At 31.3% G+C, this 19,708-nt stretch overlaps 9 protein-coding genes across 9 annotated transcripts; 4 read left to right on the top strand and 5 right to left on the bottom strand. All coding sequences in view use genetic code 12, as the record gives it.

The window, feature by feature from the left end:
- Positions 1-17: 17 nt before the first annotated feature.
- NOP15 (rRNA-binding ribosome biosynthesis protein) lies at positions 18-1,365 on the bottom strand. The gene has a single exon (XM_064884511.1). It carries the CDS (start codon positions 1,283-1,285, stop codon positions 494-496), a length of 792 nt encoding a protein of 263 aa, XP_064737870.1. The 5' UTR covers positions 1,286-1,365; the 3' UTR covers positions 18-493.
- On the bottom strand, positions 1,228-2,338 carry RJT21DRAFT_121172 (nucleotide diphosphatase). The gene has a single exon (XM_064882005.1). The coding sequence runs from the start codon at positions 2,152-2,154 to the stop codon at positions 1,447-1,449; it is 708 nt and encodes a 235-aa protein (XP_064737869.1). The 5' UTR covers positions 2,155-2,338; the 3' UTR covers positions 1,228-1,446.
- RJT21DRAFT_121171 (phosphatidylinositol-3-/phosphoinositide 5-phosphatase) lies at positions 2,318-6,365 on the top strand. Its single transcript, XM_064882004.1, has one exon. The coding sequence runs from the start codon at positions 2,496-2,498 to the stop codon at positions 6,066-6,068; it is 3,573 nt and encodes a 1,190-aa protein (XP_064737868.1). The 5' UTR covers positions 2,318-2,495; the 3' UTR covers positions 6,069-6,365.
- On the top strand, positions 6,251-7,079 carry YAF9 (Yaf9p). The gene has a single exon (XM_064882003.1). The coding sequence runs from the start codon at positions 6,348-6,350 to the stop codon at positions 7,011-7,013; it is 666 nt and encodes a 221-aa protein (XP_064737867.1). The 5' UTR covers positions 6,251-6,347; the 3' UTR covers positions 7,014-7,079.
- Positions 7,034-8,101, bottom strand: RJT21DRAFT_121169 (uncharacterized protein). The gene has a single exon (XM_064882001.1). The coding sequence runs from the start codon at positions 7,832-7,834 to the stop codon at positions 7,118-7,120; it is 717 nt and encodes a 238-aa protein (XP_064737866.1). The 5' UTR covers positions 7,835-8,101; the 3' UTR covers positions 7,034-7,117.
- A 338-nt stretch (positions 8,102-8,439) lies between these two features.
- On the top strand, positions 8,440-9,153 carry RJT21DRAFT_114693 (uncharacterized protein; the record flags this gene model as incomplete). Its single annotated transcript, XM_064880270.1, has 1 exon — positions 8,440-9,153. The coding sequence occupies one exon, from the start codon at positions 8,440-8,442 to the stop codon at positions 9,151-9,153; it is 714 nt and encodes a 237-aa protein (XP_064737865.1).
- An 88-nt stretch (positions 9,154-9,241) lies between these two features.
- Positions 9,242-10,493, top strand: RJT21DRAFT_121166 (transcription factor TFIIIC subunit). The gene has a single exon (XM_064882000.1). The coding sequence runs from the start codon at positions 9,381-9,383 to the stop codon at positions 10,281-10,283; it is 903 nt and encodes a 300-aa protein (XP_064737864.1). The 5' UTR covers positions 9,242-9,380; the 3' UTR covers positions 10,284-10,493.
- Positions 10,494-10,933: 440 nt separating this feature from the next.
- On the bottom strand, positions 10,934-13,512 carry RJT21DRAFT_121165 (uncharacterized protein). Its single transcript, XM_064881999.1, has one exon. It carries the CDS (start codon positions 13,469-13,471, stop codon positions 11,030-11,032), a length of 2,442 nt encoding a protein of 813 aa, XP_064737863.1. The 5' UTR covers positions 13,472-13,512; the 3' UTR covers positions 10,934-11,029.
- Positions 13,513-14,264: 752 nt separating this feature from the next.
- On the bottom strand, positions 14,265-18,823 carry RJT21DRAFT_96813 (chromatin-remodeling ATPase; the record flags this gene model as incomplete). Its single annotated transcript, XM_064885727.1, has 3 exons — positions 18,359-18,823; positions 15,104-18,322; positions 14,265-14,995 (listed from the first exon to the last, which is right to left on the bottom strand). Coding segments are annotated over exons 1-3 (4,263 nt in total), but the record flags the coding sequence as incomplete, so codon positions are not given.
- Between the last annotated feature and the right edge of the window lie 885 nt (positions 18,824-19,708).

Raw genomic sequence — 19,708 nt, 5'->3', positions numbered from 1 at the left:
TTTTTATTTTCAGAGTTATGGCTTGTGAAATTTATTTCCTATTTAATAAAAACTTATCACAGTCAGTAACATCCACACATCAATACTTATCAATATGACCGCGGGATACCTTAGCCTAATAGGGAAGGAGTTACAACCGATTTTGGCGGCTCTAAGATCATTTTCTGATTTAACCCAAACATGTTCTCAGATTGAAATGATTATCTAGTTAAGTTCAACTTCTAGCATTAACGATAGCCGCGTATACATTTTAGCTGTGCTTGATGCAAGAAGAATCTCGGAACATTTAAAATATCTATGCGCAACATACAATTTGAGTAAAGTGAACTTGTTACAATCAGTTTCCAAAGTTTTCTTTTCTGGAATTGTAGAGTTTGTTTTGATTGTATTAGAATTAACCTGAAATACAACTAAGTAGACATGGTCTTTCGAATCTAAGTGCTATAATATACATTAAATGCTAAAAACTATTGTATAAGATTGGAGAGTTTGATTATATATTATTTAAATCAAAATCAATACCCTTCGATTTTAACTCCTTTTGTTTAGCTTCCTTTTGTTTTTCAAATCCGGCAACCAACTTAGTCCATTTCTTTTCCGATTTTGGTTTGTCATGCTTATGTTTTGAAATCTTCTTCCATGGGATAACTTTGAACTTTCTGTCTGAACCCTTAAATAAATCCTTTCCGTTAAGACTTGATTCAACAACAACTTCACATTTTATTAAATGTCCGAATAATAAATAATTGTTCATTGTTTCGGCAGCAATTTTAGCTACTTCAAGATTATCAAATTCGATAAATCCAAAATGCTTGGATTTACCAGTTTTCTTATTTCTAGATAACTTTAAATTTATTATATTACCGAATTGTTCAAAATATTGAGTTAATTCGGCCTCTTGAAACCCATTTGGTAAACGACCGATATATATAATTCCTGTTTTAGATTTCTTATTGGCTGTGGCTGATCCACTAGATTGTTCCTTGTTGATTACTTTATTAACGGTATGTCCAGAAGTTTTGGTTTGGATCTTGATTTCTTCTATTTGCTCTTCTTCATCATCTTCACTAGATAAACCTTCTAAATCGTCATCATCATCTTCTTCATCATCATCACCTTCACTTTCTTCAGATAACTCTTCTTCTTCATCATCTTCTTCGTCTTCAGATGATTCTGGTAATTGTAAATCTTCTTCAATTTCTTCTATAGATTTATCATTCTTAATATTAGTTTCTGGTTTCGAGTTGGCCTTAACAGCCTTGACATTTCCTGCTTTCTTAGCCATCTTTGTCTATACTGCTTTGCTTAAATCACTAAGGTTCATACATAATATCTAAAATTTTTCAGGCATATATTTTTTTAGTACAAGATGAGATGGGGACATTTACGGGAAAAATGTCGCACACTTATGACACGACATTTTGCAATCTATTTACTGGTTACACTTCAATTATTAGAATCAACTATTAAAGCTTGATTCAATAGTTTGAATGTCTTAGAAGCAGGTAATCCCACCACATTGAAATAATCTCCTTCAATTCCACAAAAAAATAGACTACCAACCTCTTGGAATTTAAACCCACCTGCCACATTTAATCCTTCTCCTGAAGCAATATATGCATCTAAAGTAATATCATCGACACTAGTGTCAAATATCAATTTAGTAGTTTCGATATCACTATAGATCTTATGGGCACCACTAGATCCATTAATTTCGTTAGTTTCATTACTTACATTAGTTACATTTTGCCTTATTAAAGTTATGGCTGATATAACTTCTATATCACCTGGAAATTGTGCATACTTCTTGAACATTCGTCTTTGATTCTCTCTGGTACCTGGCTTTTCGAACACTTCATCTTTACATTTAACTATGGTGTCACAAGTAAGAATAAGTCTATGTTGATTATCAACATAATTATTGAGAATGTACTCCGCCTTAAGTCGACTTGTTTGTGTGACATATTCTCGAGGAGTGAATTTCAGTTTATCAAGATTCTCCTCAAATTCAGATGCTTTTACTTCAAATTTCGTTATAGGTATACCTAAATTATTCTCAAGGATTTCTCTACGTCGAGGAGAAGTTGATCCTAAGATAAAATGGATTTGAGAAAGTGCTTTGTAGACTGGATGCTCCTCATAGAATGATGTCATTGTATAAGCCAATTTCGTATCTTACCTTCTTTATACTATTCCTATAATTGACTATATAATCCTGTAAACCCCTTTAATACTCTGCTTTACTCAACAGAATTATACTCTACTGTAACTTGTACAATCCATATACTTTTATGCTATTCCCAATCGGGAAAGCGAGGGTGTGGAAAATTCACCCACACAAAAATGTCACCGCTACAAATAAGCATACCGAACAAGCCCTACTAAAACTAACTAAGGGCTACTATATCTCATAATTTCATAGGGGCCACCATATAGTTTTATAGATGGAATAGAGATACCACGAGATAACATATACTACAGCATAATCTTCACCAATGAGATTACTATACCAAGAAGAACCTCGAACAATTGCATTATATTCATCAACTCATTCCTTACTTCTTCATCAACCTCGAAAATCGAAAAAGGTTATTGTAGAAATTAGTCCAAATAATCGAGTAACTAGAGAAAATGGATTTAAACCATTATTAAGTCGAGAAGTCTTTGGATGTTTAGGATTAATTCATTTAGATCAACAAACATTTGTAGCTATAATTTCTGGAGCCATTACTAATGTAGCTAATCCAGTTAATTATGAATCAGTTGATAAGATTTTTGGAGTTGAATTTATATCACTTAATAGTGATGAATGGGATTTTATTAATTTAGATTCAAATGGTATGCCAATAATTACTGCATTAGCAGTTGATGATAATTATGATGGAAATTATGATTCTTCAGGATCTCTGACTCCAACTCGATTTGTTCATCCATGTTTTGAATTAAAGAAATTATTATCTAATGGTTCATTTTATTATTCAAATGATTTTGATTTAACTTCAACTTTACAAAGTAGAGGAGTAGTTGATAATAATTTAAGTAGTAGTGGGAAACCTCATGTAACTAGATCAATAATTGATCATTTTCAAAAGGAATATATGTGGAATTCATTTCTTATGGATGATTTATTAAGTTTTAGATCAAATTTAGATCAATATAGTCAAGAGATTGTTGATGAAAATAAATTCTTAGTATCAGTAATTCGAGGATTTGCAAAGACTATTCCATTAAATTCTTATCATGATTCAATTACTCTTATTTCTAAACAATCTTGGAAAAGAGCTGGTACAAGATATAATGCTCGAGGTATTGATGATGATGGGAATGTAGCTAATTCAGTTGAAACAGAATTTATTTATTTTCAACCATCAAAATCAGCAATTTTTACATTTGTTCAAATTAGAGGTTCAGTTCCAGCATTTTGGGAACAAGATACAACATTAATTAATCCAAAAATTACAATTACAAGATCAACTGAAGCTACACAACCGATTTTTAATAAACATTTTAAAGATATTCTTAATAAATATGGTGATTATCATATAGTTAATTTATTATCTAAATCAAAGCCTAATGAAATATCAGTTTCAAAACGTTATAAAGATTTATATCGACATTCTGATTTACAACCTGATGAATCACTTTATACAGAATTTGATTTTCATCAAGAAACTAAACAACTGAATGCAGGATTTGCTGCTGCTTCAAAGATTTTACCTCAATTAGAAGATTCATTAGCAAGATTTGGATGGTTTTCTTATGATATAGGTAATCATGAAAAGATTATGGATCAAAATGGAGTATTTAGAACAAATTGTTTAGATTGTCTTGATCGTACTAATTTAATTCAACAAATTATTTGTCAAGAAGTATTACGAGTAATTCTTGAGAATCAAACAACTGCTAATGCTTCTTATAGAGATAGAAATTATCTTGAAGAAATTAAAGCTAAATATAATACATTATGGGCTGATAATGGTGATGCAATATCTCAAATTTATACTGGTACAAATGCATTAAAATCATCATTTTCAAGAGCTGGAAAAATGAGTTTTGCAGGAGCCCTTTCAGATGTTACAAAATCAGTATCAAGAATGTATCAAAATACTTTTGTTGATGGTAAAAAACAATCAACAATGGATTTATTATTAGGTTATGATGCTAAATATAATAAACCTGTAAAAATCTTTGATCCAATTAATGATTATGTTACAGAACAATTAAAACTTCATAAACAAGAATTTACTACTTATGATAATATTAAAATTTATGTGGGAACATTTAATCTTAATGCTTTAGATCCAATTAATGTAAATGATTTAAGTAATTGGCTTTTCCCTCCTGAAAATTTTGGAGAAGATTTACCGGATGTTTATGCTATAGGATTACAAGAATTAATTGAATTAAATGCTAGTTCAATTCTTAATGCTGATCCTGCATTACCTGGTAAATGGGCTAAAATTCTTAATCAACAATTAAATTCTCAAAAAGTTGAATATTTATTATTAAGAACAGAATCTATGACTTCAATGTCACTTTTCCTTTTTGTTAAAAAGTCTCAAGTTCATAATATTACTCAAGTTGCTGGTTCAAGTAAGAAAACTGGATTAGGAGGTATTGCAGCTAATAAAGGAGCTTGTGGAGTTCGATTTGATTATGGTGCCACTTCATTTGCATTAGTTACTTCACATTTAGCAGCAGGTATATCTGCTATTGTTGAAAGATATAATGATTATGCAACAATTATGGGAGGTTTAACATTTACAAGAAATTATACTCTTAAAGATCATGATCATCTTATTTGGTTTGGAGATTTAAATTATAGAATTGCATTACCAAATGATCATTGTAGAGCATTAATTGAAAGTGGAGCCTTTGATGAATTAATATCTCTTGATCAATTAAGTCAAGAAATGGATACTAAAGGTGGAGCATTCTTTGGATTTTCTGAAGGTTCAGTAAAATATTATCCAACTTATAAATATGATAAGGGAACTGATAATTATGATTCATCAGAAAAACAAAGAGTACCCTCTTGGACAGATAGAGTTGTTTATTTGGATAAATATGATGATGAAAGATTAAAACAATTGAATTATAATTCTGTGATGGATATAAGAGTTAGTGATCATAAACCAGTCTATTCTACATTCAATAGTAAAGTTAAATTTGTTAATTCAGCTAAAAAGATTGAATTATCAAAGAAATTATATGATCAATATAAGGCAGAACATGAAGGTGATACTAATTTATTAGAACTTTCTACTACTTCATCTACTAGTTCATATAATACTATAAGTGAAAATGATGTTAGTTTATTGGATTATGATTTGAAATCATCATCTCCAGCTCCAAGACTTCCAACTCGTCCTATTAATGGAAATGGAAATGGTAGTATTAATAGTAATGGTAATACTAATAGTCCAGCTAGAAGAGTTCCACCTCCACCAACAAGTCGGAAACTGAACATTACTGATTTTACTCAGGAAAAGGTTCGAACTGCTCAAACTCTTCCTAGAAGATTACCTCCAAAACCAGACGAAAACTTTTTAATTAAAGATACTCCAACTACAAGTGGTCAAGGTCCTCCACCTCCACCTCCAGTTCGTAAAACTGTTTTATCTACATCTACTAGTGCCCTTAATAATCCAACTCCAGTAATTGCTAAACCTAGATTACCACCAGTAGGATTTACAACTACACCACTTATTCCTAGTAGATCTAATTCAGCTACTCCTGCTACTCCTCCACCATCCAAAATATCTCTTGCTAGTCCAAGTGCTCCTGTACTTGTACCTAGATCTACATCTCCTACTAAATCAGCTCCTCCAATTGAAAAACTTGCTGTTAAACCATTAATACCAAAGAAACCAACACCATTATCTACCAATAAAGTCGTAAAACATCCAGAAGCTAGTAAATCAGATCCTGAGATAGCAACCACCAAATCTTCTAATAAGTTAGGTTCAATTAGTGCCCCAGTTCCTCCACCTCCAAGACTTAATAATAGTCAAACAACTCCTATGCCAATTAGTATGTCTGACTGGAAACCTTTGGTCCCCAAATGATATATAGATTTCATTCCTATATATACGACTTTTATTACGTACACCGCACCTGCATACTATTCCGCGCAAACCCCTACTAGATCTCTCACAGACGTTTCATCGTTGGTAATAGTTGTACAAAGGATTTATGGTACTTAGTATATGGTGATTCCTGATGCGCACACGACCACCACTCTACGTGAAAGATATCAAGACATTGAAAAGTGTCTTGGAGATACCGTAAGTAACAAATAAATAATTAATTAATTAATTAATAAATAAGTAATAAGTAATAACAAAATGAGTTCTAAGAGAATAAAATACGTCTCGATCTCTGTACCTGTTCTATATGGAAATCATGCCATACGATTAACACCCGAAATGAGAAAACCTACAACTCCACCTGATCATACTCATCAATGGACGGTATTTTTCAAGCCTGTAATTGATGATTTTGATTTAACTCCATTAATTAAAAAAGTCACATTCAAATTACATGAGACTTATGAAAATCCAGTACGATCTATTGAAAAACCTCCATATCAAGTAACAGAATCTGGATGGGGGGAATTTGAAATAATTATTAAATTACATTTTCATAGTGGAGTAGATTTAGGAATTAATGAGAAAAATTTCCAAATCTTTCATGGATTAAAATTACATCCATTTAATCCTCAAATTCAACCTCCAAGAGAAAATGGTGAAGTTCATTCGGTATTATATGATGAATTAGTATTTCTGGAACCAACTGAAAAAGTATTTGAAATCTTAACTTCAAAACCATGTAATTTATTACCTTATAAATTATCTACTCCTGATAAACGTGATCAAGAATATACTCGAACTGATGAATTAGATGAAGTATCTAGATTGGAAGTTTATATGAAGAAAGTAAGAGAAGAAATAGAGAATCAAAGAAATGAGTATAAGGATTTGGAACAAGAAAGGTTAGCATTGTTACAATAATAATGATTTATTTCAATGATTTAAAACCAATGTCATATAATGTACTATAGAATATAATGAATGAATAAATAATTAAATAAATAATTAATTAATTAAACAAGGTATTATCCTTGATTAAAATATGTAATATACTCTTCTACAAATCCCGGTAATTGTTCCAACTCAATCCCAAAATTCAAATGACTAGATAATCCACTATAATGTCTATTAACATTCTTATTAATCATACGATGATTTGAATTAATTATAATTGGAATGCTACACCGGATAAGAAAATTCTTGTCAATGACATAAAGATAATCTAAAGGATAAACACCTCCTCCAAGAGGATCTTTGATTTTAAAATGATTTACAAGCAGTGAGCATTGATTATTAGTGGATATGGGAAAATCAGGGACAGTATCTTCTTGTTGTAAATTGTAAGATATGAATAGGATATGTGATTGTGACAGAGACGAGTTGGCAGTTAAAGAATTAAATCGTTCTGTTATAATATCTATATATTCTTTACCTTGTACTCCTAAGAATAGTACGAATTTCAAGCCAGTATTTTCATAGATATTACCCATATTGGTATTAATTATCTGATTAATTATCGTGGATATGTCTTCATGTAATTGTTGCGCGTCTTGCGATGGTATAAGAGTACTAGGATGTCGATGATTTTGTAGTAAAGAAGCTGATTTCTTTCTTCTTGCAGTAATACTAGTAGTGGTAGTTGCAGTAGATAAGTTAGTAGATTCAATATATAGTTGTTTAAAATCACTTATACTAGGAGAAGGAGATATCTCCACAATTAAACTATCAAAGCCTCTCTTCATATTTGGATACTATTTTATAAGAACTGATAAGTGTGGTGTAAGTATTTTATGTGGTTGTATAGTTTTTCACTATTAGATATGGAAGGACTTAAATTTAGAGACTATAGACATTTGTCATCATTATCAAGTCCGGCTGGGCTGGTATGGCATAAGGTATTTAGCTCACTAAAATTTTCGCATCCCCGCTGATTGCCTAACAATGTTAGGTCTAACCACACTATACCGAAAGAAGGAAAAAAAGTGGAGAAGGGTTAGTGAAAAGTTAGCTAATACACTGTTAGTTACATAACTATTAATACATGTCTAATCGTTTCTACTAGTCTGTAGAGTTTGATTATCATACGAAGTCTGCACTCTGCTATACTTAATGAGCCTTATTAAATGCTTGAAACAGATAGTGACTGTATAATAAGAAAAGGTTTATTGTGACAGATATATTTGAACTGTACTGATTAGTATGTTCAGTAGATGTTCAGTAGATGTTCAGTACATATTCTGATTTTCAAGTTCAATATATTTCTGTATGTCTCTCCAAATTATTTCGCAGCTACTTTTTGTTAGTTATCCCCCACCTCTAAGCGCTTATACAACAGACTTAGTTGAATATGCCTAGGCTCCTTAAGGAATTGTTCAGAACTTCAGTGAACTCAATCGGTTCATTAGTATCATCATCTTCAGATTCAAAAGATGAATTTGGTTACACGCTATTTTCCAATGATGACTCTAGCTTAGACTCTGTTGTATTAGAGACTAATAAATTCATTAGTAAGTTGGCCCAGACCAATGGTAGTCTCTATTCACTCATAAATCCAAATGACTTAGAAACCGTCTATGCTGATGACGATTCGATATCCAGAAGTTCATCATTTTATTACAGAAATTCAGGCTTGTACAAGCATTTACTTGATGACATAGAAATAGCGAGTGATCTCAGCGGATTTACACCACCCGGATTGGAACTGGCTAACTCAGATATAAGTCTAAGTTCAACTACTTATAGAGGTATTTATATCGATCGAATTAATGAATACTGGAAAGAGGTTACAGATAATATATCAATAAATAGTGAATCCAGTCTACACAGATATGATCCTCCACCTCCACCACTAACAACATTATCTCCTCCACTATCACCTCCACCTCCACCATCATGTTCACGTTCATCGTCATGTCCTTCTTCATCTTCTCATTTTCCTCCACCACTATCCTTAGACCAGTCTTCTCAAGAAGTACACATCCAATCATCCACTTCAACAGATTACAAGAAGTATTTCCCGAACATGTACGAATTGATTACTGACAGCCGGTACCGTTGTTGAATTACTGCAAAAATCAAAATGCCACTAGAAAAAATGCGGCAGCGGCCCACCACCACAGGAAAAAACAAATCAACAAACAATTCCACCATCACGGAACGGACTGATCAATTAGTCACTTATATATACATATATATATATAATAATCTTTTCCTTCTTCGTTCAGTAATTCTCATACTAGTTCTCATACTAACTCAGTACACTTCTGTTCCTATACTTACCCTTACCCAATGACACTTAAAACAATATACATAGCCAGACATGGGTATCGATCCAATTGGTTACCAGAACCTCATCCTCCCAGTCCTACAGGAATTCATAGTGATCCACCATTAGCAGCTCATGGAGTTGAACAAGCTAAACAATTGGCAGGATATTTACATTCTTTACCAAGTTTAGAACAACCTCAATTTTTAATATCTTCACCATTTTATAGATGTGTAGAAACTTGTCAACCCATTGCTCAAATGTTATCATTAAAAGTAGTTCTTGAAAGAGGAGTTGGGGAATGGTATCGAAAGAAAAGGAGAGTAATTCCAACTCCAGCTAATTATGATGTTTTACATCAATTTTTTCATGAAATATTAGTTGAAGAATCAGAATGGCCTCGTGATGAAACTGTAGGAGTTATACCTTCACTTGATGGTGAAACTCCTTCAGATATATTTGATCGTGCATCATTATTTTGGTCTAAATTTATACCTATATTTGAATCAAAATATCCTCAAATAGATACTATATTAATTGTTACTCATGCAGCTACAAAGATTGCCTTGGGAAATTCTTTATTAGATTTAAAAAGTGTTCATGATTCAATTGATGAACATGGAACTAAATTAAGAGCAGGGGCATGTTCTTTAGATAAATATATTAGAAGCAATGAAAATTCATGGATTAATAAAATGAATGGTAATTGTACATTTTTAACTAAAGGAGAAGAAATGCATTGGGATTTCCTGTCGACTGTAGAAGCTGGATCAGATGAAGATATTAGACTTCGTAAAGAACGAGAAGAATTAGAGAAGAAGAAACAACAACAACTGCAACAACAACGAGAAACAACTCCTGTGACAGATATTGCTAGTGGGAATGAAGGGATTTCCAATGAAGATTTTGAAGTAAGTAAAATTTAGAGAAATATACTATTTATTTTTATTTTGATTAACTAACTAATTTGTAATTTTCTTAGGATATATATGTGACGGTAGATATACCGATGATTGGGAAATCTTCGGTTGGGTATGATGATTCTAGTACTAGTAATGATCTTAGTAGACACCATAATAAAGGTGGTAATGCTAATGCTACTAGTAGTGGTAGTAATAGTAGTAGTAATAGTAATAGTAATACCAGTACAACTACTAGTACTAAAGTTAATTATATAAAGCCTTCAGCACAATTTCAATTCACCGATTTGAATCATTCAAATCCATTAATTAAATTATCTAATAATGCAGGAGCTAATGGAACTGGAGGTAGTAATGATATTGATGGAGGAATAGATAATATCAATGTAATTGATGGGAAAATCTATGAAACTAATTGGAAACGATTAGTTGGAACCGATTTAATCTTTGATGATTATGGAGAATTAATTGGTAAAGTTAAAGAACATTTAACTATTAATGAAAATGTTAAGATTAGTGCTAAAGAAATTAAAGATTCTAAGATTAAAGATGAAGATATGGATGATGGAGATGAATTAGTTCATGATCTGACATTTTTAAATAGAGCTATAAAGTATGCCAAGAGGAAATCGGCTACTGGTACTGGCACTAGTACATAAATTAAATTAAATTAAATTAAATTAAATTAAATTAAATTAAATTAAATTATATTATATTAATTCTCTATTAACTATTAGCTATTAGTAGTAATACTATTTCAAAGATATAACATTCTTCTGAACATGAGTCATATACAGTTGTAAACTAGTATCATCAGTAAGTACATCAAATCTATTACCATACCCTAATAAATGATTAGCATTGGTTGCATAACTAGTTGAAGGATTTAATTTAGCCATAAGAAATCTCGCTTGAGAACCTCCTTCATCACAATCAATAAATCTTGGTAATGGGAATCTATCCATTAAAATTATCATAGCTTCCTTTTTAGGAGCTTCTAAGAATTCTTTAAAATGTTCATATTCTGGTTGATCTTGATAACCAGCTTTTCTCCATTCAGCTACGGTAGATCCATGATGAATTAATATTTGAAAGAAAGTATCTAATAATAAGATTTTAGAATTTCCTAAGGATGCCGAATCTAATAAAGCTACCGTTGGTTCATTATTAATTTCTCCTGTTGATTCATTAATTGATCCAAAAGTATCTATATCATAACTTAATAATAATGGTTGAACCATAAGTAAAGAATTATTAACATCTTCATGCATAAATACATGTCTAATATAAGCTGTTTCATCAGGTGAATTCCCAAATACATTAATAAATTGGGATCTTCTTAAATGATAAATAAATTGAGGAAACATAGAATATAAAGTAGATAATCTAAATGATTCTAATATTCCTGCTTGATATTGAGCAAATCTTGCACAGAAATCAATTAACATTTTATCGAGATTCTTTAAAATAGTTTGTGCCTTTTGTGATGTAGTAGTTTTAATATCTTTAGTTCCATCAAAATTATTAGGTTGTAATTTATTTATAGCTTCTCTTGCAACAATAACTAATGCTGCTTCTTGATCAAACCCTCTACCTATAGATAACATATCAGTATCAGCTACAACACTTATGGGAATAGTAGTAACTCTTAATCTCATTTCTCCCGAAGGATGTTGATAATGAAATAAAAATTGTATATAAGTTGTTTCAAGAGCATTTGAATTAACTTTATCAAAATAGATTGCATAAGATGATTGAGGATTTACATTACATAATTTCCAACAATTAGTTCCACTTTCTCCTATAACATAAGTTGATAAATATTTGCCATCAGTTGATCTAACAAGTGGTAAAGCTGTTGCATTACCAATTAATCCTTGAATTTTTAAATCAACACTACATTTAACTTCTAATGTAGCATTAAATCCCATATCTAAGAAATCCGAATCTTCAGATTGTTTTTTAAAGAATTTTATAAAACTTTGTTTAAAAATTGCCGTATTAAATGAATCACTCATAACAACTGTACCACCAGTTTTATAACAAACTTCATCCATTTCAAATAATCCAACTTGATTATAACTTCCAATAAAAAAATTACAACTTAAACCTAATGATACTAAAGATTTTGTAATATCATGATAAAATTTTTTGGCTGGTTTAAATAATGAAATATCAGCTTTAGTCTTTGATGGTCCACTAGTTGGAGCTTGAGGTAAAGTTGAATGTTCTAATTTATCAATATCATGATGAGATCTTAAAGGTTCTTTTAATAATTTATTAACTATTTTCCCCGGTCCATAAGTTGTCATACCTCCAATAAAGCAAAGTATATGACCACCAGTGGTTGTTATATGATCACCTAATATTGATTTTAATAATAATGATGCAATATTAAGAGCACTACCAGTAGCTCTTTCAGGTCTTTGTTTATTCTTTGGGTGAGGAAATGAATTTGGTACTAAATTTTGAATTATATTAGTTAATTGATATTCTACAATACTTACTGGTTGAATAAATCTTTTACCAATAGCTCCAATTATTTTATCAGCATTTGATTGTTGATTATAAGGAGATGATGAAGTTAAACCTTGAGCTAATAACCCTAAAGATTTAGATATTTGATCAAGAGTATAATGTTTATTACCATTAAATGTAAAAGATTTTAAATCATTACTAATTAAATCATGAACTTGAATATGTTTACCAAATGATATAAATCCAACTAATGCATTTTCTGGTAAAAGACTTAAAGATATAATTAATGAATCTTTTAACGATTCAAATGCATCGGTTATATCTTCATCTTCAAAACAAGTATCTACCACATAAAAGAAAATCGGTGGTAAAGAATTAACTTTACCAGTAAGATATTCCACCGTAGTATTTTCAAAACTTAAACTAGGAGGTAAAGTTTGAAAATTGGGAGGTAATTGATTAGTGAATGAACAAAATGGACAAGTCCAAAAGTTATTATTAGATACATAAGAATAAGGATTTAATATGGCAAAGCATTGAAAACATGTTAATATTAAATCTTGGGGTAATAATTGAATTTCACTCTTATTATTTAATGGAGTATACATGGCTCCTAAGGGAAGGATATTCCGTTGATGTTGAAATTTCGATTTGGGTACGGTATTCCATGATAATCTTACACCATCTTGTTCTTCTCGTGCTTCAAACCCCGACATGGCACCGGATACCTGGCTAGCTAAATAGTTAGTTAGTTAGTTACTAGTAGTTAGTGGGTTCGGTAATAGTTTTGTCGGCTGAAATATTTATTTTTGTTGGCCGAGTATGAGCAGAAGAGAGTGTAGAAGAGAGTGTAGAAGAGAGTGTGTAGTAATATAGTATAGTATTACACTATAGAGTATAGTATAGTATAGTGTGGTATAGTATAGTATAGTATAGTATAGTATAGTATAGTATAGTGTGGTATACTATACAGTATAGTAGTAAGTGAAGTAGAAGTAGTACACTATAGTATAGTGTGGTATACTACAGTCTAGTAGTATAGTATGCTATATTATAGTAAGTCAAGTACTATATACTATACTATACTATATTAAGTGAAGTAAAGTAGTACACTATAGGGATAGTAGTACTTGTATATGCTATATGGTATCTGAAGTATAGTACTTATATTGTGTCCACAGTACATATAGTGTATTAATTAGCAGTTGTATATGTAGTATATTAGAACAGAGTAGTACAGTAGAGTATACAGTAGAGTATACAGTGGAGTATACAGTAGAGAGTAGTATACAGTAGAGTATACAGTAGAGTATACAGTAGACCATAGTTACACTAGTACAATATAGTAACAGTACTTTTCAGGCAGAATAATACTATTACATAGCACTCCCTATTACAATCTACTACACTACTATTACAGCACCCTTACTACAATAATTACATACTTACAACAATTCTTCACAATGTATAATGTTTATCGTATTTATAATTTAGTACACACATCTACTTCTGACCAGCTTGACTCTTAACCCGATTATACATATCGTTAATCTTCTTACTGGGCACTTTAGCTGGCCAGTAAAGTCCGGCGTATGACCACAAATGTTTGTTTATCTTAGAACGTTCTGATTCTTTCTTAGGTTTCAATACTGACTCAATATGATCTCCAATAGTTAATAATTCCTTACGTAATATAGCTGCCCATTCATGCTTATCAAGTCCCTTATTACCCTTATGTAATCTAATTAGCGATTTAGATACAGGCTTTAATGTGACTTTACAATCTCCTTCGTCCATACTATCATATTCCAAGTCATTATGTGAATGATGATGTTCACGTTCGTGTTCACGTTCATGCTTGACTTTGGTATGGTGATGGTTATCAAGTCGAGGAGAATTGGTGCTGGAATTACCAGGAGAATTCTTTTGACTGTATTTCTTGGGTAAGATCTTCTTCAATGCCAATTCAGGTGATTGAGACTTGTTGGCTGCTGGCTTTTTAACTTTATTATTGTTGCTACTTAATGGTGTTTGACCCTCTGGTTTAGGTTTTCTTATTCTCTTCTTACCTGGAATAGGAGTAGAATTACCATGATCATCTTCTTCTCTCAATAATAAGAATAAGTAATCGACTCTTCTACCTAAATGAACTGCTCCAGGGACTTTCTTAGATGATTTTTCCTTCTCCTTTTCCTTTTCTTTTCCATTTCCATTTCCATTTCCCTTTTCTTTCTCTTTCTCTTTCTCCTTCTCCTTGTCATCTTCAGGTGATGGCTTCTTATCGCCATTTTCTACCTCTTTTTCATCCTCCTTCACTTCAGTTTCTTTACTAAGAGGATGAGCATGACCATGAGGATTTCCAGGAGGAGCAGTATTTTCTAAATACAATTTATTCTGTAATCCCAATATAGGATCATCTCTAATTTGTAGCCAAGATCCATACCCAAATTTATAAACTCCTACTAATAACATAGCATCATCTTTTGGACTCCATTCACAAGACCATGCCGATACTTGTTTGGGATGTTTTGGTAACATAAAACTTGTAGGATTTTCTTTAGGAATTAAAGATTCTAAAAGTTTCATATCTACTGGTCTACTTAATACTAATTCAGCATTAATATTTTTAACTCCTTGATATTCAAATAATACCGCTTTCTTTTCCTTTTTCTTGGCTAACCATAAGGCTGTTGGATTAGATTCATTATTATTCTTTTGTTCAAGAGCTTTCTTTTCTAATTCAGCTAAAGCTTTAGTTCTTCTAATTTCTTCTTCTTTAACTAATTCTTTAGATGTATTAATAATTTCATTATAAGCATGTTTAACTAAGACGGGATTTTTATTAGTTATACTACCATCTTCAACTAATTGTTCCCATTTACCAGCTAAATCTCCAAGTCGTAATATAGATCGATAAATTCCTCTAATTTCCTTTTCTGATAATTGATGATCTCCAGCATTTCTACGTTTAGGTCGATTAGATGATGAAGAATCTTCACCATCATCATCTTCAATATCACTTGGAGCCACTGAACCATTTTCAAATTTTCTAACGGTTGCTTTCCGTTTAGAATACATGGCAATTTGTTCTTGTAAATATTCTTCATCAGCTTTCCTCTTTTCTTCATCCTTTAATTTAGCCAATTCATCTTGGGGTATAATATCATCCCATTCTACATCAGCTTTATAATCAGTTACTTCGAATTGTTTAAGGAATTCTTCTGATCCTAAATTAGATTCTCCAAGATCTGGTGTGGTTACATGTTCTTCGGCATGACTTAATACTTCATCTAAATTTAATCCTTCTAATTTCTTTTGATTATCATTGGCCAGAAACATATTGCCAGCACCAAATTTTAAAATTTGACTTAATTGTTCAGTTGATGGTTCAGCTTTAGATCTTTTAGCATTTGGATCAGTTATACCTAAAGATATAATAGCATATTCTAAAATCATTTTCTTTCTAGCTCTTTCAAGAATTTGTTCTTCTACAGTATCTTTACTAACAAATCTATAAACTGATACATGATTCTTTTGACCAATTCTATGAGCTCTTGCCATAGCTTGTAAATCAGCTTGAGGATTCCAATCAGAATCAAATATAATTACTGTATCAGCCGTCATTAAATTAATTCCTAACCCTCCAGCTCTTGTACTTAATAAAAATACAAAATCTTTTGAATCAGGAGCATTAAAATGATCAATTGAAATTCTTCTTTGTGATGACGGTATACCTCCATCTAATCTTTGAAATTGATACCCCTTTATAGATAAATAATCTCCTAAAATATCCAACATTCTAACCATTTGACTAAAGATTAATACTCGATGACCCTCTTTTTTCAATCTAGTTAATAATTGTTCTAATAAAACCATTTTACCAGAAGACATAATGATTCCTCGAAGAATATTATCTCGAGTGGTTGAACCAGCATGAGATAATACTCGATCTTCAGCTCCATCAAATAAATATGGATGATTAGATGCCTTTTTCAATTCACTCATTACATTTAAAAGTGAGATTTGTGAACCTTTATTACCAGCATTTAATGCTGAATAATTCTTGGTTATAATATTCTTATAATAATCAGTTTGCATATCCGATAATTCCACTCTTAAAATTCGTTCTGTCTTTGAAGGTAATGATTTTTCAACATCTTTCTTTAATCTTCTTAATATAAATGGTTGAATCTTTCGTTGTAAATCTTTAATATATTCTTCTTGTTCATCATCAGGAGTTTCAAAATCAATTTCTTGATTAATATCAAATTTTCCTGGCATAAGAAAATTACATAAAGCTGCTAATTCCTTTATATTATTTTGTAATGGAGTCCCAGTAATTAATAATCGATTAGTTACTTTAAATCCCTTTAATGATTCATATAATGAAGATTCAGCATTCTTTAATCTATGAGCTTCATCCACCGCTAAAAATTGCCATTTAATTGATCCTAATTCCGATCTATCCTTTAAAATATATTCATAAGTAGTTAATAATACATTAAATTTAATTTTCCCATTAGAATTAGAATTATTATACCATTCATAATCTCTAATAGTCTTTCTAGCTTCTGTATTACCCAAATAATAAATACAATTAATATCAGGAGCCCATTTTTCAAAAGTTTCTTGCCAAGCAGGAATTGTAGATAATGGTACAACTACTAAATGAGGACCATTTTGACGTCTTGAATATATTAACCATGATAAAAATGCAATGGTTTGAACAGTTTTACCTAACCCCATTTCATCAGCTAAAATTCCATTTTCATTTCTTGACCATAAAAATGCCATCCAATTTAATCCAGTTAATTGAAAATCTCTTAATTCTCCATTCTTAATAAATACTGGTTGTTTAACTAATTTTTCAAATCTTGGTCTTTGAGATAATGGATAATTAGCTGATAGATTGGGTAAGATTTTAGATTTAAGTCGTTGTTGATATTTAGATACTTGATCAGGAGCAATCTTGGCAATTTCTTCACCATCTTCCCATGAACATTCATCATAATAAAGTCGTTTCCATTTAACAAAATATTGTAATTTAGATTGTCCTTCATTATCTTCAATTCTTTCACTTTCAACTATTCTTTCAACTTGACAATATTCTTCTTGTTCATCTCGTTTTCTTTCTCGTTCAATATCCATAGCTTCAATATCTTCTCTAGTAGTTAAAGGATCAGTTCTAATTTCTTGATCTATAATAATAAATTGTTTAATATAATTCTCAACTTTTCTAAATCCTTTATAATCCTTTAATGTCAGCCATTTCTCCCAAGTATTATGTAAATGTGATGCATCAGTCCATTTAATTCGAAATAAATAATCTAATTTGGCATCTCCAGTTTGTTCTGCATTTTCTTCATTAAGTTTATGATCCATGACTAAATCAATACCTCGTTCATCTTCGGGTTCATTGGCTTGTTGATAATAATAGTAATCTCCTTCTTCTTCATCAATTTCTTCTTCACTCTCTAATAAATCATCATCTTCATAATCTACATTATAATTAATAGTCTTACTATTCCGGGATGAAAATCGAACTTCGGTAGGTATAACAGGAGTAACTGATCTCGATTTAGAATTGAATTTAGTTCCACTACCATTTCTCTTATTATTGGTTTTCTTACTATTCCCATTTCCTACTGACTTCTTCTTCTTATATTTCGAATTAGAATTACTAAATTCTTCATCTTCGCTATCTTCAAATTCATCTTCTTCTTCTTCTTCTTCATCTTCGTCCATTATTTCATGATCGAAATTTGCTTCTGATTTCTTCTTCTTTCGTTTAGGAAGTTCTTCTTCTTCTTCATCACTTTCATATAATGTGGCAGTACGTCTTTCACGAGTTGATCTTCGAAGTCCATATAACTCTGGATTGAGTTCGGCCTCTTGAGGAATATACTCCTTTACCATTCTCCCGAAATTAATACAAATATACCTGGTATATATGGGAATGATATTACTCTTACTAGGCGTATATTAAGGTATAGTCCCACTATCTATCTACTGACTCTATGGGTGTTGGGTATGAGTTTTACTGTCCTGATACCACTAGCGTAAAATTTCCTCAGGTGGGATTTTTTTCAGTGCCGGCCGACAACGACAACAACGACAATTTTTCAATGGGGGTCAGTTGTGATTGGGGCAATAGGAGGGAGGGGGCAATGAGAGAAAGGTGGTATGATTATTGCTACAGTTATAGAGTATGACAATTTTCAATCACTATGGATACATGTGTCATATTCTTAGTTGAGTATAGTAGCTCCAACAACAGTCTGTTCATTACTTCTATACACCAATCAATTAAGGGAGATCGATTGGGTGGGTTTGCTAACTAAAAAAACAAAAAAAAATTGGCTCTTGATGCGGTCTTGATTTTCTTTGGTTACGGTACTTGTATGTTGATTTGTTTAATATATTCATTTTGCAGCCAACGTCATTGGTTCATATGTCATTACTAACATCACCAAACCATTGTCAATTACTTTTCCAATTACATCTTTACATGTATGGTCAACTGGTCCACAATGTCGTATGACATTAATGAGTATATTACCAAACCATCATTCCCATCTTATAGCACCATACAACAACAACAACAATAACCATAAATCTATAGCACACATCAATTCACCAACAAAAAACATAAAAAAATTTCATTGATACAACAATACTTGATTACATATCCACTACATAGAAGATATTATTAATCAACTCACGTTGCCATCCTATGGATTTGTAAATTCAAATCATAATTGCAAAAAAATCACATTCTTGCAACAATCCTAAATCGTTAGTACCAGACAGATCCATTGTTAGTCTCCACATACATAACAAACATCCGTCACAACAAGTATATCAATTCATACTGTTAATCTCAAAGTATTCCCACTATATTCTACATAACATCAGCCGTTTATTACGTACATCGATGTCAATTATCTCAAATC

This window comes from Scheffersomyces amazonensis, assembly GCF_036850825.1.
Source record: "Scheffersomyces amazonensis strain UFMG-HMD-26.3 chromosome Unknown RJT21scaffold_4, whole genome shotgun sequence".
Taxonomy (NCBI): domain Eukaryota; kingdom Fungi; phylum Ascomycota; class Pichiomycetes; order Serinales; family Debaryomycetaceae; genus Scheffersomyces; species Scheffersomyces amazonensis.
Note: the sequence above shows the minus strand (reverse complement) of the source record. Positions and strands in the feature narration are given on the sequence as shown.